A 24,253-nucleotide genomic window follows, 5' to 3' on the forward strand; every position below is an offset into this window, starting at 1 on the left:
ACCTTTGGCCACTAGGTGGCAGCAGCAGGCGGCACACTGTAGCGCCACCATGTGACGGGCAACCGGTACTGCACCAGATTCGAACCCCGAGTTTTGCCCCGGGGGAGGGGGTCGGGGGGCTAATTTCCCCCCTGGCGGGACGGGGTCTCTGCTCCGATAACCCAGAGGCAAACGCACCCCCCCCACCCAACCCCACAGTCGCTAACGGTAAAAGCTACAGGCCCCAAACCGCGCAGCCTCCCCCGGTCGAACGTCCTGATCGCTTGATCCCAACTTTTCCATGTAATGGAGGGGGGGGGGGGGGGGGAGAAGAGAAAGAGAGAAGAGGAGGACGAGAGAGGGGGAGGGGGGGGGGGGGGGGAGAGAGGTGGGGGGGGGGAGAGAGAGGTGTGGGAGTGGATTTTAGTGAAGATTCACGTACATGTTGCCGAGATCTGGGTCTTCTTTTCTGCGGAAAAAAATAACAGGTCACCATAGAAACGGAGGCATCTCTCGGGGCCCCTCCCACAGGAGAGCGGCCAGTTAAACAGTAACGTAAGACGGACACAGGGCACCAACAGTTCCCAACGACACTCGGAGCGAGAGCTCGACTCTGCCCTCGCGATCCCGACCCGTCCGATTCAACGGTTTCAGCCGCCTGAACCTTACCCGTGTCCGCCGCACAGTGAAAGGAGGAACTGAAAATTCCCACCCCCCGAGCTTTATCTCGGGGGCAAAATGATCTGGAACTACTGTTTGGTGCCTTTAAAAGCTGCTCTCTCTCTAGACAAGAGGTTACCATGCAGCTTAAACTCCTGAGTTTTTTAAAAAATTCGTTCATGGGATGTGGGCGTCGCTGGCGAGGCTGGCATTTATTGCCCATCCCTAATTGCCCCTTGAGAAGGTGGTGGTGAGCCGCCTTCTTGAACCGCTGCAGTCCGTGTGGTGAAGGTTCTCCCACAGTGCTGTTAGGAAGGGAGTTCCAGGATTTTGACCCAGCGACGATGAAGGAACGGCCGATATATTAGCCCTTGGAGGGGGTGCAGCTCAGATTCACCAGAATGATACCCGGGGCTGAAAGGGTTAAATTACGAGGACAGGTTGCACAGACCGGGCTTGTATTCCCTCGAGTGTAGAAGATTAAGGGGTGATCTAATCGAGGGGTTTAAGATGATTAAAGGATTCGATAGGGTCGATAGAGAGAAACTATTTCCTCTGGTGGGGGGAGTCCAGGACGAGGGGGCAGAACCTTAAAATTAGAGCCAGGCCGTTCAGGGGTGATGTCGGGAAGCACTTCCTCACACAAAGGGGAGTGGGAATCTGGAACTCTCTCCTCCAAAAAGCTGTTGAGGCCGGGGGTCAATTGGAAATTTCAGAACTGAGATGGATGGATTTTTGTTGGGTATTAAGGGTTACAGAACCAAAGGAGGTAGATGGAGTTAAGATACAGATCAGCCATGATCTAATTGAATGGCGGGACAGGCTCGAGGGGCTGAATGGCCTCCTCCTATTCCAATGCCTGATCCGGCCAATGCCTGCAGCCGGCTGCTTTGACCACTTAAAGGGTCTGGGGTTATAATTTTGGCCGTATTCACTGACTCCTTTAAGGGGACGCCGTCAGGCAGCTGATTAACATGGTGCGACGCCACCATCTGCTGGCGGGGGGCAGTAATGCAGGGCAGCTGCTCGATAAACAAAACACAAAGGCAGCAAGCTGACGGTGACACAGCGAGTGACAGAGGAGCATCCTCGGGCTGACTGCCGTCTGCGTTCGGGTGTTGATGGGCTGCTGCGTGTTTTCGGGGCTTTAAAACAAAGCTGCTCGCCCCTTCAAAAGGGGGCAGTGAGAACGAGGGCTTACTTTCTTGCTCGCTGGGCACAGGGAGGCGTCGCAGGGCCCGGGAAAGGACAGGTGCACATGTATGCAAAAGATATACAATCACTAAAAACAATTCGGGGGGGGAGGGCACAGGATTTAGTGAGCGTTGCCCCCCCAAATCGCTCCCAGATCAGCCACTGTAATGCTGCGTCGCCGCCACCAGATGGTGGCGTCGCGCTGCGGTGAACGGTTTACTGCTCAACAGCACCGCCTGCTGGTCCCTCCGGAGAACAACCGGTGCTCGGAGAGGTGGTCCCAGAAATTTAATGCAGGGGAGACCCCCCCACCTCCGAGATTTGTACTCACGGGGAGTACGGATGCGTCCGAGGGGCGATGGTTCTCTGCGTTCCGGTCTGCAAGACGTCTTGTGGCGTCATCATTACGTAGAACTGTCCTGCAAAGAGAGGGAGGGAGGGGCAAACGACACGGTCGATCAGTCGGTGACTCACGGACGAGCGAGGCTCAGATTAACTCTCCCTCCCCCCCCCACAGCATGAGAGCAATTGCCTCCGAGACAAAAAGTCGTGGGTTCGAGCCCCCACCCCATAAGCCCAGAAGAGATAGGAGCAGGAGTAAGGCCATTCGGCCCCTCGAGCCTGTCCCGCCATTCATGGCTGATCTGATTTTGACCTCAACTCCACTTTCCCGCCTTTTCCCCACTTCCCTTGACTCCCTCGCTGATCAAAAACTTGAGACTCGAGCCCCATAATCCAGGCCGACACTCCCACTGCCAGGACTGAGGGAGTGCCGCACTGTCGGAGGGTCAGTACTGAGGGAGCGCCGCACTGTCGGAGGGTCAGTACTGAGGGAGCGCCGCACTGTCGGAGGGTCAGTACTGAGGGAGCGCCGCACTGTCGGAGGGTCGGTACTGAGGGAGCGCCGCACTGTCGGAGGGTCAGTACTGAGGGAGCGCCGCACTGTCGGAGGGTCAGTACTGAGGGAGCGCCGCACTGTCGGAGGGTCAGTACTGAGGGAGCGCCGCACTGTCGGAGGGTCAGTACTGAGGGAGCGCCGCACTGTCGGAGGGTCAGTACTGAGGGAGCGCCGCATTGTCGGAGGGTCAGTACTGAGGGAGCGCCGCACTGTCGGAGGGTCAGTACTGAGGGAGCGCCGCACTGTCGGAGGGTCAGTACTGAGGGAGCGCCGCACTGTCGGAGGGTCGGTACTGAGGGAGCGCCGCACTGTCGGAGGGTCGGTACTGAGGGAGCGCCGCACTGTCGGAGGGTCAGTACTGAGGGAGCGCCGCACTGTCGGAGGGTCAGTACTGAGGGAGCGCCGCATTGTCGGAGGGTCAGTACTGAGGGAGCGCCGCATTGTCGGAGGGTCAGTACTGAGGGAGCGCCGCACTGTCGGAGGGTCAGTACTGAGGGAGCGCTGCATTGTCGGAGGGTCAGTACTGAGGGAGCGCCGCACTGTCGGAGGGTCGGTACTGAGGGAGCGCCGCACTGTCGGAGGGTCAGTACTGAGGGAGCGCCGCACTGTCGGAGGGTCAGTACTGAGGGAGCGCCGCACTGTCGGAGGGTCAGTACTGAGGGAGCGCCGCATTGTCGGAGGGTCAGTACTGAGGGAGCGCCGCATTGTCGGAAGTGCCGTCTTTTGGATGAGACGTTAAACCGAGGCCCCGTCTGCCCCTCTCAGGTGGATGTAAAAGATCCCACGGCCACTATTTCGCAGAAGAGCAGGGGGGAGTTCTCCCCGGTGTCCTGGGGCCGATATTTATCCCTCAACCAACATCACTAAAAAAACCAGATGATCCGGTCATTTATCACATCGCTGTTTGTGGGATCTTGCTGTGCGCAAATTGGCTGCCGCGTTTCCTACATTACAACAGTGAGCACACTTCAAGTGCTTTGGGGTGCCCCGTGACAGAGTAAAGCTCCCTCTACACTGTCCCATCAAACACTCCCAGGGCAGGTACAGGGTTAGATACAGAGTAAAGCTCCCTCTACACTGTCCCATCAAACACTCCCAGGGCAGGTACAGGGTTAGATACAGAGTAAAGCTCCCTCTGCCCCAATACATTCCTCCACCCAGGACCTCTCCTCGTCCCCCAGGCCGGAGCGATGACTCCTCCTGACACGGCGCCCCCGGGGGACGGGAGGAGTGAAAACGCCGACAGTCCCAACACCCCAGGGACGCTCTTCCTGCACCCTGTGTGGGGGGCGCAATTGGGCGCTCCGAGCAAGATGGCGGGCTCCGCCCTGCAACCACTGACCTCCGCCTTGCGCTAACGAGGGGTCCGCCTGCGCTGAGACCACCGCGGTCGTCCCGTCCCCGACCGTGGACGCCGGGAAATACGTGAAGCGCGTCTCGCCGCCCACGGACTCCGTCGACGGGCTGCCGCCATTGCTGAACGGGTTCTGAATGACCGCCTGCGAAGAGAGAACAGAACGACAGGTGACGGAGGGGCCGCGGCGGACGAACAACCTCTCGCCCCCCGCCCCCCCCCCCCCACGACCTCCCGCTCACTCCGACCTTCGACCCTCGACCCTCACTCCGACCCCCTCGGGAACGCCACCCACCTGAGCGACCGCCTGCTGCCCTCCGGCAAACGCCGTGGACGAGACGACACTGACCGCTCCCGTTCCGTCTCCCTGAGCATCGAGCTGCCCGTCCGATACCTGGACCACTCTGTACGTCACCTGAGGAGGGAGGGAGGGAGGAGGAGAAGCGTTAGAGAGGGGGGCGTCACCCTCACAGCCGACCCCACCCACAAGGGCCAGTCCGTGGCCCCCCCCACCCCTGCCCTTAACCCGCGGCGCGGGGAGTTCGAAAGCCTGCGCTCGAGGGCCTGCCACTACCACGCGTCCAGAAGCCTGAGGCCTAGAGATCAGGACACGTCAACGTCGAGGAGCAACGCGGAGGTCAATCTCTGTCCAACTCAAGTGTTAACTTCCTCTCCTTTGTATCCCGGCGCTCCCACTCGAGGTAAAGGCCCCCATTCCACTGGCCTTTCCGATCACTTCATCATAGAGTCAGCGAATCGCACGGCACAGGAGGAGGCCGTTCGGCCCATCCTGCCTGTGCCGGCTCTTTGAAAGGGCTATCCAATTAGTCCTACTCCCCCCCCCTGCTCTTTCCCCCCGTAGCCCCTGCAAATTTTTCCTTTTCAAGTATTTATCCAATTCCCCTTTTGAAAGTTATTATTGAATCTGCTTCCACCGCCCTTTCAGGCAGCGCATTCCAGATCAGAACAACTCGCTGCGTAAAAATACATTCTCCTCATCTCCCCCTCTGGTTCTTTTACCGATTATCTTAAATCTGTGTCCTCTGGTTACCGACCCTCCTGCCACTGGAAACAGTTTCTCCTTATTTACTCTATCAAAACCCCTTCATGATTTTGAACCCCTCCATTAAATCTCCCCTTAACCTTCTCTGCTCTAAGGAGAACAATCCCAGCTTCTCCAGTCTCTCCACATAACTGAAGTCCCTCATCCCTGGTCCCATTCTGGTAAATCTCCTCCGCACCCTCTCCAAGGCCTTGACATCCTTCCTAAAGTGCGGTGCCCAGAATTGGACACAATTCTCCAGCTGGGGTCTAACCAGTGTTTTATAAAGGGTTTAGTATAACTCCCTTGCTTTTGTACTCTATGCCTCTATTTATAAAGCCCAGGATCTCCACCTGTTCACGAGCTTTTAATGACTTGTGAATCGTGGCCTCCCAACTCTCCGGTCCTGAGTCTTAAACCACCACTGCCCCCACTCTCTGGCAATCCCCCTCCGCCCCATCTCGAGCCTGTTAGAGGAACAGGAGGAGGCCATTCAGCCCCTCGAGCCTGTTCCGCCATTCAATCAGATCATGGCTGATCTGTATCTTAACTCCATCTACCTGCCTTGGTTCCGTAACCCTTAATACCCCTCACCCAACAAAAATCGATCAATCTCAGTCTTGACATTTCCAATTGACCCCCGGCCCCAACAGCTTTTTGGGGGAGAGAGTTCCAGATTCCCACTCCCCTTTGTGTGAAGAAATGCTTCCTTATATCAGTGTCCTCACCTGACTGAAGTTCGAGGGGCTGAATGGCCTCCTCCTGTTTCTATGTAACTGGCTCGAGGGGCCAGAAATAGTGGGGAACCAAGGGGCTAATGAGAGTGAGGAACTTAAAGTAATTATTATCAGTAGAGAAAAAGTACTGGAGAAACTAATGGGACTAAAAGCCAATAAATCCCCTGGACCTGATGGCCGACATCCCAGGGTTCTATAAGAGGTGGCTGCAGAGATAGTGGGTGCATTGGTTGTGATTTTCCAGAATTCCCTAGATTCTAGAACGGTCCCGGTGGATTGGAAGGTGGCAAATGTAACCCCACTATTCAAGAAAGGAGGGAGAGAGAAAACAGGGAACTACAGGCCAGTTAGCCTGACATTAATAGTAGGGAAAATGCTGGAATCCGTTATTAAGGAAGTGGTAACAGGGCACTTAGAAAATCATAATATGATTAGACAGAGTCAACATGGTTTTATGAAAGGGAAATCGTGTTTGGTAAATTTATTAGAGTTTTTTGAGGATGTAACTAGCAGGGTAGATAAAGGGGAACCAGTGGATGTCGTATATTTGGATTTTCAAAAGGCATTCGATAAGGTGCCACATAAAAGGTTGTTACACAAGGTAAGAGCTCATGGGGTTGGGGGTAACATATTAACATGGATAGAGGATTGGTTAACGGACAGAAAACAGAGAGTAGGGATAAACGGGTCATTCTCGGGTTGTCAGGCTGTAACTAGTGGGGTATCGCAAGGATCAGTGCTTGGGCCTCAGCTATTTACAATCTATATTAATGACTTGGATGAAGGGACCGAGTGTAATGTATCCAAGTTTGCTGGTGATACAAAGCTAGGTGGGAAAGTAAGCTGTGAGGAGGACACAAAGAGTCTGCAGAGGGATATAGACAGGTTAAGTGAGTGGGCAAGAAGGTGGCAGATGGAGTATAATGTGGGGAAATGTGAGGTTATTCACTTTGGTAGGAAGAATAGAAAAACAAAATATTTTTTAAAATGGTGAGAAACTATTAAATGTTGGTGTTCAGAGAGACTTGGATGTCCTCGTACAAGAAACACAGAAAGTTAACATGCAGGTACAGCAAGCAATTAGGAAAGCAAATGGTATGTTGGCCTTTATTACGAGGGGGTTAGAGTACAAGAGTAAGGAAGTCTTACTGCAATTGTACAGGGTTTTGGTGAGACCTCACCTGGAGTACTGTGTACAGTTTTGGTCTCCTTATCTAAGGAAGGATATACTTGCCTTAGAGGCGGTGCAACGAAGGTTCACTAGATTGATTCCTGGGATGAGAGGGTTGTCCTATGAGGAGAGATTGAGCAGAATGGGCCTGTACTCTCTGGAGTTTAGAAGAATGAGAGGTGATCTCATTGAAACATATAAGATTCTGAAGGGGCTTCACAGGGTAGATGCTGAGAGGATGTTTCCCCTGGCTGGAGAGTCTAGAACTCGAGGGCATAGTCTCAGGATAAGGGGTCGGCCATTCAAGACTGAGATGAGGAGGAATTTCTTCACTCAGAGGGTTGTGAATCTTTGGAATTCTCCACCCCAGAGGGCTGTGGATGCTCAGTCGTTGAGTATATTCAAGGCTGAGATCGATAGATTTTTGGACTCTCGAGGAATCAAGGGATATGGGGATCGGGCGGGAAAGTGGAGTTGAGGTCGAAGATCAGCCTCGATCTGATTGAATGGCCCAACAGGCTCGAGGGGCCGAATGGCCGACTCCTGCTCCTATTTCTCATGTTCTCCTCCTGTTCCTATGTAAGAGGCCCCAGCGACAGGAGCAATCCTGACTTGTCACAACGGGAGTGAATCGCGTAGCACTCGAGCTGGAGCACGCTCTCCACTGACAAGACACTGGGAACGGGCGTCGAGCTCATTAACCCTTTTTGCAAATACGTTTCCCCCAAACAAAAGCATCTGGTCCATTTGAGGTTCGCAGACCTCAAGGCACAGGCACGCACGCACAGACGGGCACAGGCACGCACAGACAGACGGGCACAGGCACGCACAGACGGGCATGCACACACGCACGCACAGACGGGCACAGGCACGCACAGACGGTCACGCACACACGCACAGACAGACAGGCACAGGCACGCACAGACAGACGGGCACAGGCACGCACAGACAGACGGGCACAGGCACGCACAGACAGACGGGCACAGGCACGCACAGACAGACGGGCACAGGCACGCACAGACAGACGGGCACAGGCACGCACAGACAGACGGGCACAGGCACGCAGACGGGCACAGGCAGAGGCACAGGGCAGGCACGCACAAACGCACAGGCACAGACGCACACACGCAGACAGGCACAGACGCAAAAACACACACCCAGACGAGAACTTACCGGTGACGTATAGGGATAATCAAACTGTTCAGCTTTCTGTAAGAGAAGTCACAGAAGTATAACCCTCCCACAGACAGGAACTGTATCGGTGTTTGAAACAGGATTTTGTTTTAAAAAAAAAATTGTGCATTTAAATTTTTTTTTCCCGAAAGAAAAATCTGCTCATTTACAGTTACCGAGTCCTGCGGAATGACACGAGCGGCCATTTCTCAAATGCTTTTTCAAACTACACGCAGGCAAATTCAGGGGGTTGAAAACTCTATTCCATCTTCTCCTCACCCCCCCATCCCATTCCCAGATTATTCCCTTCGATCCCCACTCCCCACACCCCAATTTTCGCCTCTTGTCTGTGTGAGGGGGCTTACTCTCGCTGGGGGTAATGGCTGCCCCCCACCGTGGCCAATTGAGGGTGGGGGGCGGTGTGTGTGTGTGTGTGTGTGCGTGTGCGTGTGCGTGTGCGCGTGTGCGTCACAATGGTCCCAAATGAAGGGAGTGCGATGAATTCAGTGGAACCCACATACGATTAACTCAGCTAAGATCCCACCGTGTCGGAAAATAGCACGTTTCCCTCTCTCCCGAAACTGCATCGCTATTTACGGTTTTGAAAGTTCACACTCAAGAACAGGGAGAGGCCATTCAGCCCCTCGAGCCTGTTACACAACAACAGCAGGAGGCCATTCAGCCCCTCGAGCCTGTTACACAACAACAGCAGCAGGAGGCCATTCAGCCCCTCGAGCCTGTTACACAACAACAGCAGCAGGAGGCCATTCAGCCCCTCGAGCCTGTTACACAACAACAGCAGCAGGAGGCCATTCAGCCCCTCGAGCCTGTTACACAACAACAGCAGCAGGAGGCCATTCAGCCCCTCGAGCCTGTTACGCCATTCAATTAGATCATGGCTGATCTGTATCTTAACTCCATCTACCCGTCTTGGTTCTGTAACCCTTAATCCCCTCACCCAACAAAAATCGATCAATCTCAGTTTTGAAATTTCCAATTGACCCCCGGCCTCAACAGCTTTTTGGGGGAGAGTTCCAGATTCCCACTCCCCTTTGTGTGAGGAAGTGCTTCCCGACATCACCCCTGAACGGCCTGGCTCTAATTTTAAGGTTCTGCCCCCTTGTTCTGGACTCCTCCCACCAGAGGAAATAGTTTCTCTCTATCGACCCTATCGAATCCTTTAATCATCTTAAACCCCTCGATTAGATCACCCCTTAATCTTCTACACTCGAGGGAATACAAGCCCAGTCTGTGCGACCCGTCCTCGGAATTTAACCCTCTAGACCCTACCTATCTCCTCCTTAAAACCAACCTCTTTCACCAAGCTTTTGGTCGCCTGTCCTAATATCTCCTTATGTGGCTCGGTGTCAAATTTTGTCTGATTTACGCTCCTGTGAAGCGCCTTGGGACGTTTTACTACGTTAAATGTAAGGTGTCACCCATTGTGTGAACTGTGATTTTGCCCCGTGATCAAATTATGACTGGCCCTTATATCTGATACTGAAAAACACTGGCCCTGTCTCAGTGGTCTCTCTCTCTCTCTCTCGCCTCTGAGTCAGAAGGTCGTGGGTTCGAGCCCCCACTCCGGAGACTTGAGCCCCGTAATCCCAGGCCGCGCTCCCCAGTGCCCAGTACTGAGGGAGCGCCGCACTGTCGGAGGGTCAGTACTGAGGGAGCACCGCACTGTCGGAGGGTCAGTACTGAGGGAGCGTTGCACTGTCGGAGGGTCAGTACTGAGGGAGCGCCGCACTGTCGGAGGGTCAGTACTGAGGGAGCGCCGCACTGTCGGAGGGTCAGTACTGAGGGAGCGCCGCACTGTCGGAGGGTCAGTACTGAGGGAGCGCCGCACTGTCGGAGGGTCAGTACTGAGGGAGCGCCGCACTGTCGGAGGGTCAGTACTGAGGGAGCGCCGCACTGTCGGAGGGTCAGTACTGAGGGAGCGCCGCACTGTCGGAGGGTCAGTACTGAGGGAGCGCCGCACTGTCGGAGGGTCGGTACTGAGGGAGCGCCGCACTGTCGGAGGGTCGGTACTGAGGGAGCGCCGCACTGTCGGAGGGTCGGTACTGAGGGAGCGCCGCACTGTCGGAGGGGCCGTCTTTCGGATGAGACGTTAAACCGAGGCCCCGTCTGCCCTCTCAGGTGGGACGTAAAAGATCCCACGGCCATTATTTTGAAGAAGAGCGGGGGGGGGGGGGAAAGAGGAGGGGAGTTCTCCCCGGTGTCCTGGGGCCAATATTTGTCCCTCAAAATATGGTCATTGTCACATTGTTGTTTGTGGGATCTTGCTGTGCGCAAATTGGCTGCCACATTTCCCTAAATTACAAATAGTAACCACGCTTCAGAAAAAAGTACTTCATTGGCTGTAAAGCTCTCTGGGGCATCCCGAGGTCATGAAAGGCATGATCAAAACGGAAGTCCTTTAAGAACATAAGAAATAGGAGCAGGAGTCGGCCATTCGGCCCCTCGAGCCTGCTCCGCCATTCAATCAGATCGAGGCTGATCTTCGTCCTCAACTCCACTTTCCCGCCCGATCCCCATATCCCTCGATTCCCCTCGAGTCCAAAAATCTATTGATCTCAGTCTTGAATATACTCAACGACTGAGCATCCACAGCCCTCTGGGGTAGAGAATTCCAAAGATTCACAACCCTCTGAGTGAAGAAATTCCTCCTCATCTCAGTCTTGAATGGCCGACCCCTTATCCTGAGACTATGCCCCCTGGTTCTAGACTCTCCAGCCAGTGGAAACAGCCTCTCAGCATCTACCCTGTCAAGCCCCTTCAGAATCTTATACGTTTCAATGAGATCATCTCTCATTCTTCTAAACTCCAGAGAGTATAGGCCCATTCTACTCAATCTCTCCTCAAAGGACAACCCTCTCATCCCAGGAATCAATCGAGTGAACCTTCGTTGCACTGCCTCTAAGGCAAGTATATCCTTCCTTAGATAAGGAGACCAAAACTGTACACAGTACTCCAGGTGAGGTCTCACCAAAGCCCTGTACAATTGTAGTAAGACTTCCTTACTCTTGTTCTAAACGGTAGTGTAGGGGTGTTACTAATCCAGAGAAGGCGAGTTCAAATCCCACCATGGCCAGCTTGAGAAAAGCAGGACTCGATAAAAGTGACCACGAACCTGCCAGATTGTCATAAAAACCCAACTGGTTCACTAATGTCCCTTTAGGGGAGGAAACCTGCCGCCCTTACCCGGTCTGGGCCTCCACGTGACTCCCGTCCCCGCACCGACCTGGCTGACTCTTAACTGCCCTCTGGAGTGGGTCCCAGGGAGAAAACTCAGCGAGAATACCAGAAGGCAGCCACCTCCTCGGGGCAACTCGGGACGGGACAATCGAATTCTGATAAATCTGGTGCTGGGACCAGATCGAAAAACGGAACATGGAAGCGTCCTGGTTGTCCTTAAAAAACCCGACTGGTCTGGAGCACGGTGGGGGGGACGACTCTGGTCGCTTCGAAGCAGAAGCCCCATCACGTTCCCCAACGCGCGGGAGCAACCCCAAACAGGAGTCCGCTTCACGCCCCACGCCCGAGCTCCGGAAGACGGGGCGACGGAGACCGAGGCTGGAGGCCTGCGGTTCTGCCCCAACCGTGAGCCCCACCCTCGTGGGGAAGCTGGCGACTGGAGGTCGGGGATTACGGGCCTAGTCGTTCCGCCTCCCGATGGCCCTCTCGTCCCAGAATATTCTGCGTCGTCTGGTTTTCACCCAACCGCGCGTGACCTCCTCTCCGACTGCTCGCCAACTATTACATTGGGAACAGGAGGAGGCCGTTCAGCCCCTCGAGCCTGTTCCGTCATTCAATTAGATCATGGCTGATCTGTATCTTAACCCCATTTACCCGTCTTGGTTCTGTAACCCTTAATCCCCTCACCCAACAAAAATCCATCAATCTCAGTCTTGAAATTTCCAATTGACCCCCGGCCTCAACAGCTTTTTGGGGGAGAGAGTTCCAGATTCCCACTTCCCCTTTGTGTGAGGAAGTGCTTCCCGACATCACCCCTGAACGGCCTGGCTCTAATTTTAAGGTTCTGCCCCCTTGTTCTGGACTCCCCCCACCAGAGGAAATAGTTTCTCTCTATCGACCCTATCGAATCCTTTAATCATCTTAAACCCCTCGATTAGATCACCCCTTAATCTTCTACACTCGAGGGAATACAAGCCTAGTCTGTGCGACCTGTCCTCGGAATTTAACCCTTTTAGCCCCTGGTGAATCTGCACCCTCTCCAAGGGCCAATATATCCTTCCTGAAGGGGGCCGAGGGTTGATCCCTATTGAGGTAACTGGGATCGGGGCCCCCTGTAACACTCATACCGTTGCTGAGCCGTACCGACCCTAGATCGACCCCTGACCTACGCAGACCTCAGCCGGGGCTGGTCCCGAGACTCCAAACTGGCCTCAGGACCATCGCTCCAACCACAAGCTCCTGGTCCCGCTCCCAGGGCCCGTCAGGAGAGCGGGGGACGGGCGAGCTCAGGGTCGGCCGCGAATCGACCAAACGCTCGCCCTCAACACGACGACCGGACCACTCGTAACGAGCGGGGTCTGCGGACAGGCAGACGCGCCCGCGCACGGGCAGAGAGAAGGATAAAAAACTGGCGGAGTAGGGCTGTGAGAATTTACAGCACAGAAACAGGCCATTCGGCCCAACTGGTCTATCCCGGTGTTTATGCTCCACACGAGCCTCCTCCCTCCCTACTCCATCTCACCCTATCACCATATCCTTCTATTCCTTTCTCCCTCATGTGTTTATCCAGCTTCCCCTTAAATCCATCTACACTATTCACCTCAACTACTCCTTGTGGGAGCGAGTTCCACATTCTCACCACTCTCTGGGTAAAGAAGTTTCTCCTGAATTCCCCATTGGGTTTATTTATCTTATATTTATGGCCCCTAGTTTTGATTTTGAAGCAGAATCTAAATGCTTTGCATCAAGAATAGTCCAGTCACTAAAATAACAGCAAACACGAGTCACCCAGAAACACACACCAGTCCCTCGGTCCCATTCACAGGCCGCTAGGAGGGAAAGATGAACGCATTGCAAGGTAGGAGAGTTCACACGGATGGCCTAGGGACCCGCCTTCCCCTGATCTCCCACTTTCAGTGTCAGCCCTGGCTCAGTGGGTCTCTCTCTCTCTCTCTCGTCTCTGAGTCAGAAGGTCGTGGGTTCGAGCCCCCACTCCAGAGACTTGAGCCCCGTAATCCAGGCCGACACTTCCCAGTGCCAGTACTGAGGGAGCGCCGCACTGTCGGAGGGTCAGTACTGAGGGCGCGCCGCACTGTCGGAGGGTCAGTACTGAGGGAGCGCCGCACTGTCGGAGGGTCAGTACTGAGGGCGCGCCGCACTGTCGGAGGGTCAGTACTGAGGGAGCGCCGCACTGTCGGAGGGTCAGTACTGAGGGAGCGCCGCACTGTCGGAGGGTCAGTACTGAGGGAGCGCCGCACTGTCGGAGGGTCAGTACTGAGGGAGCGCCGCACTGTCGGAGGGTCGGTACTGAGGGAGTGCCGCACTGTTGGAGGTGCCGTCTTTCGGATGAGACGTTAAACCGAGGCCCCGTCTGCCCCTCTCAGGTGGGACGTAAAAGATCCCACGGCCACTATTTCGAAGAGCAGGGGGAATTCTCCCCGGTGTCCTGGGGCCGATATTTATCCCTCAAGCAACATCACGAAAACAGATGATCTGGTCATTAACTCATTGCTGTTTGTGGGATCTTGCTGTGCGCAAATTGGCTGCTGCGTTTCCTACATTACAACAGAGACTACACTTCAAAAAAAAGTACTTCATTGGCTGTAAAGCTCTTTTGGGACGTCCTGAGGTCGGGAAAGGCACTAATTATGGAATCATACAGCACAGAGGAGGCCATTCGGCCCATCGTGCCTGTGCTGGCTCTTTGAAAGGGCTATCCAATTAGTCCCACTCCCCCCCTGCTCTTTTCCCATAGCCCTGCAAATTTTTCCCCTTCAAGTATTTATCCAATGAAAGTCACTATTGAATCTGCTCCCTCCATTCCAGATCAGAACAACTCGCTGCATAAAAAAACATTCTCCTCATCTCCCCCTCTGGTTCTTTTACCAATTATCTTAAATCTGTGTCCTCTGGTTACCGACCCTCCTGCCACTGGAAACAGTTTCTCCTTATTGACTATCAAAACCCTTCATAATTTTGAACCCCTCGATTAAATCTCCCCTTAACCTTCTCTGCTCTGAGGAGAACAATCCCAGCTTCTCCAGTCTCTCCACATAACTGAAGTCCCTCATCCCCGGTCCCATTCTGGTAAATCTCCTCCGCACCCTCTCCAAGGCCTTGACATCCTTCCTAAAGTGCGGTGCCCAGAATTGGCCACAATACTCCAGCTGGAGCCTAACCAGTGTTTTATAAAAGGGATTAGTATATCTTCCTTGCTTTTGTACTCTATGCCTCTATTTATAAAGCTCAGGATCCCGTATGCTTTTTTAAACACCCTTCTCAACCTGTCCTGCCGCCTTCAAAGATCTGTGCGCATAAACCCCCAGATCGCTCTGTGTTCCTGCCCCTTTAAAATTGTACCCTCTCCTCGTTCTTCCTACCAAAATGCATCACTTCACACTTCTCTGCGTTAAATTTCATGCCATGTGTCCGCCCATTTCACCAGCCTGTCTCTGTCCTCCTGAAGTCTGTTACTATCCTCCTCGCTGTTTACTGCCTTTCCGAGTCCCGTGTCATCTGCAAACTTGGAAATTACGTCCCTCTCCCCTTTTCTACGCAGGTCCAGCTCATCAATAAACGCGACGGACATAAATTTCAAAGGCACCTTCCCTTTACGATCGAACGAGACGCTCTCCGTGGCCGCATCCTGCAGGCTAACTGAAGTCGACAGACTCTTATTGAGGTTGATCTTAAATGGGCCCCACTGTATTGCAAAAACACTCGGTGGGATTTTAGTATTGTGCAGTTTGGGGGGTACCCCGGGTGTGTTAACGGCCTGCTTGTGTTCGGAGGTGGAGTGTTCGCAGTTCGGGGGGGGTGGAATATTCGGAATAAAATGAGCAAACCCCTGGAAATCATTTAACTATCATCGTCAATCATAATTATCAATCTCTAAATTTAACAGGTACATAAAATATGAGAGAGAGAGAGAGAGAGAGAGGGGGGTGGAGGAGAGGGAGAGAGAAAGGCTTATTGTATAACATTAAACACATCACAATCTAAGACAGTGCAGAGATGTACCATGGAAAGTCTTCGTTCTAATGAATGGCTGTTCGATCGTCCCTCTTACCCCCCCCCCCCTGCTGGTTCGATTGGCCGAACTTGCGGGGTGAGGGGTGGGGGTTACCGAGCTCTATAGAGCAGGGGGATGGTTTCCTCCCCTTCCTCGGGGCTCGATGCCCCGTCTCTGATCTCGGCGACACTCCGATTGCTCTCGGAGTTCTAGTGCGTGAGGGGTTTTGGGAAGGTGGGGGGGGGGTCGAGGGAGAGAATCAGCCAGCGTTCCCCTTTCTTCCCCCCACCCCACCCCAAACAGACGACCCGACCCCGCCCGGCGAGGACAGGGATCGGAGATCGTCCCCGGTGCCTCCGCCCCCAGTCGAATAGCTGCCGCCATTTTCACCTGTCTGGCCTCAGTGATGGAGAACGTCGGGCGGCGGGGTGGAGGGTGTAAGGAGCCAGGGGTGGGGGGGGGCAGTCAGTGCCCATGGACCCCCCCCCATACTCCAACAGGAGGGGGATAAAAACACATTGGACGAAATGGACAGGTCCAAATAAAATGGGAGCTGGATAGCGAAAAGGGACAGCATGATGGTGCGGGAATAACAATTGAATTATCGGGAGTGGAGCCCATTTGAGATCAAGTGATTACTGCACAGTCTTCTGGAATGTTCTCTGCGAGCAACTGTCCAGCCTTAACATCATCCAACAATAAAAAACACACAACCAGTAAGAGGATCTCACCAACGTCTCCATCAACGCCTCCTTCCCTCCTCCTAGCACCTCAGCTCATCCCGTATATGTGTGTGTGTGTGTCGTTGACTAGCAGTGGGGTCAAAAGCCAACAGTTCAGGGGTCACCACGACGACGGGAACAGGAAGATCCCAAAGTCCCATTCACGGTCTCCGACCCCCCCAACCCGGCTCGCTGACCTACATTGGCTCCCAAGTCCAGCAACCCCTTCCATTATAAAGTTCTCATCCTCGTCTTCAAATCCCTCCTCACGCTCCCCTCCCTATCTCTGTAAACCTCCTCCAGCCCCTACAACCCTCCGAGATCTCTGCGCTCCTCCAATTCTGGCCTCTTGTCCATCCCCCGATTCCCATCGCTCCACCATTGGCGGCCGTGCCTTCAGCTGCCTGGGCCCTAAGCTCTGGAATTCCCTCCCTAAACCTCTCTGCCTCTCTCTCTCCTCCTTTAAGACGCTCCTTAAAACCTACCTCTTTGACCAAGCTTTTGGTCGCCTGTCCTAATATCTCCTGATGTGGCTCAGTGTCAAATTTTGTCTGATTTACGCTCCTGTGAAGCGCCTTGGGACGTTTTACTACGTTAAAGGCGCTATATAAATGCAGGTTGTTGCTGGTGTCTTCAGGCAAGAGTTACGAGGTTCCCACAGGTTTGGCCGCTAACCAGAAGAGTTTACGTTCTCCCTAAGATGCGTTTTCTTTAAACAACAGCAAGAAAAAAAAAACTTTGCATTTCTCACCCTCAGTCCCAATGTGTCAAGAAGCGTAAAGCTTTCAAACAAAGAGATAAAATAATCCCAACCTGTCCCTTCCTCTGTCTCACTGAGAGGGGGGGGGCGAATCCCTGAAGCTGTTAGAACCTCCGGAAGGAGGCCATTTGGCCCATCGTGCTCGTGCCAGCTCGAAGGGGTGATCTAATCGAGGGGTTTAAGATGATTAAAGGATTCGATAGGGTCGATAGAGAGAAACTATTTCCTCTGGTGGGGGGAGTCCAGAACATGGGGGCAGAACCTTAAAATTAGAGCCAGGCCGTTCAGGGGTGATGTCGGGAAGCACTTCCTCACACAAAGGGGAGTGGGAATCTGGAACTCTCTCCCCCATAAAGCTGTTGAGGCCGGGGGTCAATTGGAAATTTCAAGAATGAGATCGATCGATTTTTGTTGGGTGAGGGGATTAAGGGTTACGGAACCAAGGCAGGTAAATGGGGTTAAGCTGCAGATCAGCCATGATCTGATTGAATGGCAGAACAGGCTCGAGGGGCTGAATGGCCTCCTCCTGTTCCTATGGGAATTTTAGAAATTGGAAAAGTCCATTTTGCTCTACAATCTGCCCCTCGTCGATTGATCTCAATCCCACCTTCTCCCCATCTCCCTCAATCCCGCCTTCTCCCCATCTCCCTCAATCCCACCTTCTCCCCATCTCCCTCAATCCCACCTTCTCCCCATCTCCCTCAATCCCACCTTCTCCCCATCTCCCTCAATCCCACCTTCTCCCCATCTCCCTCAATCCCACCTTCTCCCCATCTCCCTCAATCCCACCTTCTCCCCATCTCCCTCAATCCCACCTTCTCCCCATCTCCCTCAATCCCACCTTCTCCCCATCTCCCTCAATCCCACCTTCTCCCCATCTCCCTCAATCCCACCTTCTCCCCATCTCCCTCAATCCCACCTTCTCCCCATCTCCCTCAATCCCACCTTCTCCCCATCTCCCTCAATCCCACCTTCTCCCCATCTCCCTCAATCCCACCTTCTCCCCATCTCCCTCAATCCCACCTTCTCCCCATCTCCCTCAATCCCACCTTCTCCCCATCTCCCTCAATCCCACCTTCTCCCCATCTCCCTCAATCCCACCTTCTCCCCATCTCCCTCAATCCCACCTTCTCCCCATCTCCCTCAATCCCACCTTCTCCCCATCTCCCTCAATCCCACCTTCTCCCCATCTCCCTCAATCCCACCTTCTCCCCATCTCCCTCAATCCCACCTTCTCCCCATCTCCCTCAATCCCACCTTCTCCCCATCTCCCTCAATCCCACCTTCTCCCCATCTCCCTCAATCCCACCTTCTCCCCATCTCCCTCAATCCCACCTTCTCCCCATCTCCCTCAATCCCACCTTCTCCCCATCTCCCTCAATCCCACCTTCTCCCCATCTCCCTCAATCCCACCTTCTCCCCATCTCCCTCAATCCCACCTTCTCCCCATCTCCCTCAATCCCACCTTCTCCCCATCTCCCTCAATCCCACCTTCTCCCCATCTCCCTCAATCCCACCTTCTCCCCATCTCCCTCAATCCCACCTTCTCCCCATCTCCCTCAATCCCACCTTCTCCCCATCTCCCTCAATCCCACCTTCTCCCCATCTCCCTCAATCCCACCTTCTCCCCATCTCCCTCAATCCCACCTTCTCCCCATCTCCCTCAATCCCACCTTCTCCCCATCTCCCTCAATCCCACCTTCTCCCCATCTCCCTCAATCCCACCTTCTCCCCATCTCCCTCAATCCCACCTTCTCCCCATCTCCCTCAATCCCACCTTCTCCCCATCTCCCTCAATCCCACCTTCTCCCCATCTCCCTCAATCCCACCTTCTCCCCATCTCCCTCAATCCCACCTTCTCCCCATCTCCCTCAATCCCACCTTCTCCCCATCTCCCTCAATCCCACCTTCTCCCCATCTCCCTCAATCCCACCTTCTCCCCATCTCCCTCAATCCCACCTTCTCCCCATCTCCCTCAATCCCACCTTCTCCCCATCTCCCTCAATCCCACCTTCTCCCCATCTCCCTCAATCCCACCTTCTCCCCATCTCCCTCAATCCCACCTTCTCCCCATCTCCCTCAATCCCACCTTCTCCCCATCTCCCTCAATCCCACCTTCTCCCCATCTCCCTCAATCCCACCTTCTCCCCATCTCCCTCAATCCCACCTACCCACCTTCTCCCCATCTCCCTCAATCCCACCTACCTTCTCCCCATATCCCTCAATCCCACCGACCCACCTTCTCCCCATCTCCCTCAATCCCACCTTCTCCCCGTCTCTCTCTCCAGAAACTCTTCAAATTTATGCTGCCTACTTTGATGTCCTCCTCAATTTCTTAATCTACAATTCTATTTCCCTTTCTCCAGATTGATGTCCTCCTCAATTTCTTAATCTACAATTCTATTTCCCTTTTGGGTGAAAAATCTCCCCCTCTTTCTCTTAAACTTCCTCGTGTCTAACTCGTTATCTCCCACCACAGAGAAAAACCTGCTCAGATCAACTCAAGTGCAACTCCCTCCAGAACCTCCAATTGGGTCTCGTCAAACTCTCTCCTTTTCTCTTCAAGGGAAACAGACCCAGTTCCCATGGGCTTCCCTCACAACTTGGAATTCCTGACAGCTGGAAATGATCTTCACGCCTCCCGTCCAGTTCCTCTGAGGGACAATTAACGCTCTTGCTACGATTGGGTGACCAGAAACACACGCAATACTCTGTGGGGCCTGACCGTCTAACCTGCCCCAAAAAGCTCTTGAGGCTGGGGTCAGTTGAAAACCTCAAGACTGGGATCGTTAGGTTTTTGTTGGGTGAGGATATTAACGGCGCAAAGGCGGGTAAATGGAGTTGAGGTGCAGGTCAGCCATGATCTGATTGAACGGCGGAACGGACTCGAGGGGCTGAATGGCCTCCTCCTGTTCCGAACCCATTAGCCCCTCTGCTAATACATTCCATTGCCTTTGGCCTTTGTTTACTCCAACTAAACATTCTGCTAATAGTTTCGGAGATTAACTCTCCCTGTATAAAACCCCTCAATCTCCATCCTCGTGGGAGCACAATCCTACGTATCACATACCGATTCCCATCGCACCACCATTGGCGGCCGTGCCTTCAGCTGCCCGGGCCCTAAGCTCTGGATTTCCCTCCCTAAACCTCTCCGCCTCTCTCTCCTCCTTCAAAATCTCATCCTTGCTTTCAAATCCCTCCATGGCCTCCTCGCCCCCCCCTCTCCCTATCTCTGTAACCTCCTCCAGCCCCTACGACCCTCCGAGATCTCTGCGCTCCTCCAATTCTGGCCTCCCGATTCCCATCGCTCCACCATTGGCGGCCGTGCCTTCAGCTGCCTGGGCCCTAAGCTCTGGAATTCCCTCCCTAAACCTCTCCGCCTCTCTCTCTCCTCCTTTAAGACGCTCCTTAAAACCTACCTCTTTGACCAAGCTTTTGGTCGCCTGTCCTAATATCTCCTTATGTGGCTCGGCGTCAAATTTTGTCCGTGAAGCACCTTGGGGACGTTTTCTCCGCGTTAAAGGCGCTATATAAATGCAAGTGACTGTTATAGTTCCTCTTTCGCTGCCTCGCTCCCACACTACTCCCACCTGTCACCCGCTAGCCCAGTCAAAGATCGACATCTCCCACCCAACAGCGAGGGACACACAGACCAACCCTGGACCCAACCTCTCCTTCCGAGATGGACAATCTCCACTGGTAGCCAGCCTGCTGCCATACTTGAAGCCCTTCTGTCTTCGGTCACTCCTCTCTTTGGTCAGTGATAAAGTCTCAACGAGCAGGCCCATCGGACGCCCATCTTCGATACAACTCGAGCATCGAGGGGTGGGGGGAACGCACGGTGAGGAGCTTTCAGGGTTTGGGGGGGGGGGGGGGCGGGGGGGGGAAAAAAAATCTTTCCACGAGGTACAAGGCGCCCCCCCCCCTCAAAAAAAAAACCAAGGCCAATGAAGTGTGAGATCTCGGAGGGATTGGCATCAAAGCAAATGCAACGGAAGATTGTTTGAGATAATTCTTGACCCTGGATGGTGTCCATCCATCGCCCTGGTGGTCTTTAACCACCCGCCTGCTCTCTCATCGCCACCTGGTTTGGGGAGTGGGGAGAGGAGACAGTGACTCCAAGATCTCCCAGACTTTCTCTTCCCCCCCGCCACCGACCTCCCCCTCCCCGCCGGCTTACCTGACCTCCATTGTTTTCTGTGCGGAACTGGTACTGGATGTTGTGATCTGCGAAGGCAGCCTGTTGGACGCTAGCAATGGCCACGGCCGTCTGCTCGTCTGCGTTGGGGCCGTCTCCTGGGCCGGAATGCGGGAGAGAAACCAAAGATCCCGTTTAGTCGGCCGCGTCACGTTTCACGGTCAGTCTACGCTCTCCCTCCATCACCCCCAAGAGAGCGCGAGAGAGACAGAGCTGGAGTGCGAGTGTGCGAGAGAGCGTGAGTGTGCAAGAAGGAGAGGGGGGCGGCAGAGCGAGCCGGGGAGCGAGAGGGGGGCGACAGAGCGAGAGGGGGGCGACAGAGCGAGCCAGAGAGGGCGACAGAGCGAGCCAGAGAGGGCGACAGAGCGAGCCAGAGAGGGCGACAGAGCGAGCCAGAGAGGGCGACAGAGCGAGCCAGAGAGGGCGACAGAGCGAGCCAGAGAGGGCGACAGAGCGAGCCAGAGAGGGCGACAGAGCGAGCCAGAGAGGGCGACAGAGCGAGCCAGAGAGGGCGACAGAGCGAGCCAGAGAGGGCGACAGAGCGAGCCAGAGAGGGCGACAGAGCGAGCCAGAGAGGGCGACAGAGCGAGCCAGAGAGGGCGACAGAGCGAGCCAGAGAGGGCGACAGAGCGAGCCAGAGAGGGCGACAGAGCGAGCCAGAGAGGGCGACAGAGCGAGCCAGAGAGGGCGACAGAGCGAGCCAGAGAGGGCGACAGAGCGAGCCAGAGAGGGCGACAGAGCGAGCCAGAGAGGGCGACAGAGCGAGCCAGAGAGGGCGACAGAGCGAGCCAGAGAGGGCGACAGAGCGAGCCAGAGAGGGCGACAGAGCGAGCCAGAGAGGGCGACAGAGCGAGCCAGAGAGGGCGACAGAGCGAGCCAGAGAGGGCGACAGAGCGAGCCAGAGAGGGCGACAGAGCGAGCCAGAGAGGGCGACAGAGCGAGCCAGAGAGGGCGACAGAGCGAGCCAGAGAGGGCGACAGAGCGAGCCAGAGAGGGCGACAGAGCGAGCCAGAGAGGGCGACAGAGCGAGCCAGAGAGGGCGACAGAGCGAGCCAGAGAGGGCGACAGAGCGAGCCAGAGAGGGCGACAGAGCGAGCCAGAGAGGGCGACAGAGCGAGCCAGAGAGGGCGACAGAGCGAGCCAGAGAGGGCGACAGAGCGAGCCAGAGAGGGCGACAGAGCGAGCCAGAGAGGGCGACAGAGCGAGCCAGAGAGGGCGACAGAGCGAGCCAGAGAGGGCGACAGAGCGAGCCAGAGAGGGCGACAGAGCGAGCCAGAGAGGGCGACAGAGCGAGCCAGAGAGGGCGACAGAGCGAGCCAGAGAGGGCGACAGAGCGAGCCAGAGAGGGCGACAGAGCGAGCCAGAGAGGGCGACAGAGCGAGCCAGAGAGGGCGACAGAGCGAGCCAGAGAGGGCGACAGAGCGAGCCAGAGAGGGCGACAGAGCGAGCCAGAGAGGGCGACAGAGCGAGCCAGAGAGAGCGACAGAGCGAGCCAGAGAGAGCGACAGAGCGAGCCAGAGAGAGCGACAGAGCGAGCCAGAGAGAGCGACAGAGCGAGCCAGAGAGAGCGACAGAGCGAGCCAGAGAGAGCGACAGAGCGAGCCAGAGAGAGCGACAGAGCGAGCCAGAGAGAGCGACAGAGCGAGCCAGAGAGAGCGACAGAGCGAGCCAGAGAGAGCGACAGAGCGAGCCAGAGAGAGCGACAGAGCGAGCCAGAGAGAGCGACAGAGCGAGCCAGAGAGAGCGACAGAGCGAGCCAGAGAGAGCGACAGAGCGAGCCAGAGCGACCGAGAGAGGGCGACAGAGCGAGCCGGAGCGACCGAGAGAGGGCGACAGAGCGAGCCAGAGCGATGAGTCTGCATTTCTACAACTCAGGAAGGTTTCTGCTGAGACACCGAAAGGTCATTGATGACAAAAGGCCACTCGGCCCATCGAATAACTCCAACTCTCCCAGCTCAGCACCCACTGTGGTTTGAATCTCCCCGAGTGTTTCTTGGCTCCAAAATCTTACCCGGTCGATTATTCTAAACATTTATAAAAGGGTACAACAGCCCATTGATCAAGTAGCTGTTAAATTCTGTTCATTACTTCTAAAAGAAATCACGACACACTCTCGGGGTGAGGCCTGGGTCAGACAGCAGCCTGACCCCTGGTAAAAGGTTTCAGGACGAGTTACATCACTGAACCGTTGACTTTTCTCACCGTAGTTCTTTTCGTTCCCCCCCCACCGCCACCCCCGAAAAAAACCAATTGAACCCAGCAGCCGGCCCCAGAGGATCAGCGAGTTCGTCCAGTGGAGTGCAGGCCCAGGAAAGGCCCAGGCTTTGTCGGCCGAGCCGGTACAGAGCAGGCCCACTTCAACAATCAAAATCCTGGCACTCCCTCCCTAACATTCACCGTGGGAGAACCGTCACCACACGGACTGCAGCGGTTCAAGAAGGCGGCTCACCACCACCTTCTCAAGGGGCAATTAGGGATGGGCAATAAATGCCGGCCTCGCCAGCGATGCCCACATCCCCTGAACGAATAAATAAAAACAAAGGTCCCCACTTCTAAACCAGCGAGTCAGTGCCGTCGCTGAAGGTGGCAGGGCATGTTGAGAAGGGTGTTTTAAAAGCATCCTGGGCTTTATTAATAGAGGCATAGAGTGCAAAAGCAAGGGAGTTATCGCTAAACCCTTTTATAAAACACTGGTTAGACCTCAGCTGGAGTATTGTCTCCAACTCTGGCCACCGCACTTTAGGAAGGATGTCAAGGCCTTGGAGAGGGTGCGGAGGAGATTTACCAGAATGGGACCAGGGATGAGGGACTTCAGTTATGTGGAGAGACTGGAGAAGCTGGGATTGTTCTCCTTAGAGCAGAGAAGGTTAAGGGGAGATTTAATCGAGGGGTTCAAAATCATGAGGGGTTTTGATGGAGTAAATAAGGAGAAACTGTTTCCAGTGGCAGGAGGGTCGGTAACCAGAGGACACAGATTTAAGGTAATTGGCAAAAGAACCAGAGGGGGAGATGAGGAGAATGTTTTTTTACGCAGCGAGTTGTTCTGATCTGGAATGCGCTGCCTGAAAGGGCGGTGGAAGCAGATTCAATAATAACTTTCAAAAGGGGAATCAGATAAATATTTGAAAAGGAAAAATTTGCAGGGGCTACAGGGA

At 54.7% G+C, this 24,253-nt stretch overlaps 1 protein-coding gene across 3 annotated transcripts in view; it reads right to left on the minus strand.

Moving 5' to 3' along the window:
- LOC137306222 (upstream stimulatory factor 2-like) overlaps positions 1 to 24,253 on the minus strand; it is a 41,527-nt gene that overhangs the window by 11,023 nt on the left and 6,251 nt on the right. Inside the window, exons 3-8 of one of the 3 annotated variants that reach the window (XM_067975338.1) lie at positions 21,081 to 21,196; positions 8,209 to 8,244; positions 4,381 to 4,500; positions 4,074 to 4,230; positions 2,165 to 2,252; positions 422 to 448 (exon numbers count right to left, since the gene is read on the minus strand). In XM_067975338.1, the coding sequence (XP_067831439.1) occupies positions 422 to 448; positions 2,165 to 2,252; positions 4,074 to 4,230; positions 4,381 to 4,500; positions 8,209 to 8,244; positions 21,081 to 21,196 (544 nt within the window). Of the gene's footprint in view, positions 1 to 421; positions 449 to 2,164; positions 2,253 to 4,073; positions 4,231 to 4,380; positions 4,501 to 8,208; positions 8,245 to 21,080; positions 21,197 to 24,253 lie in introns of those variants that run through there. The other 2 variants (XM_067975340.1, XM_067975339.1) reach the window with 2 other exon arrangements.

Source organism: Heptranchias perlo, chromosome 42, assembly GCF_035084215.1.
Source record: "Heptranchias perlo isolate sHepPer1 chromosome 42, sHepPer1.hap1, whole genome shotgun sequence".
Classification (NCBI taxonomy): domain Eukaryota; kingdom Metazoa; phylum Chordata; class Chondrichthyes; order Hexanchiformes; family Hexanchidae; genus Heptranchias; species Heptranchias perlo.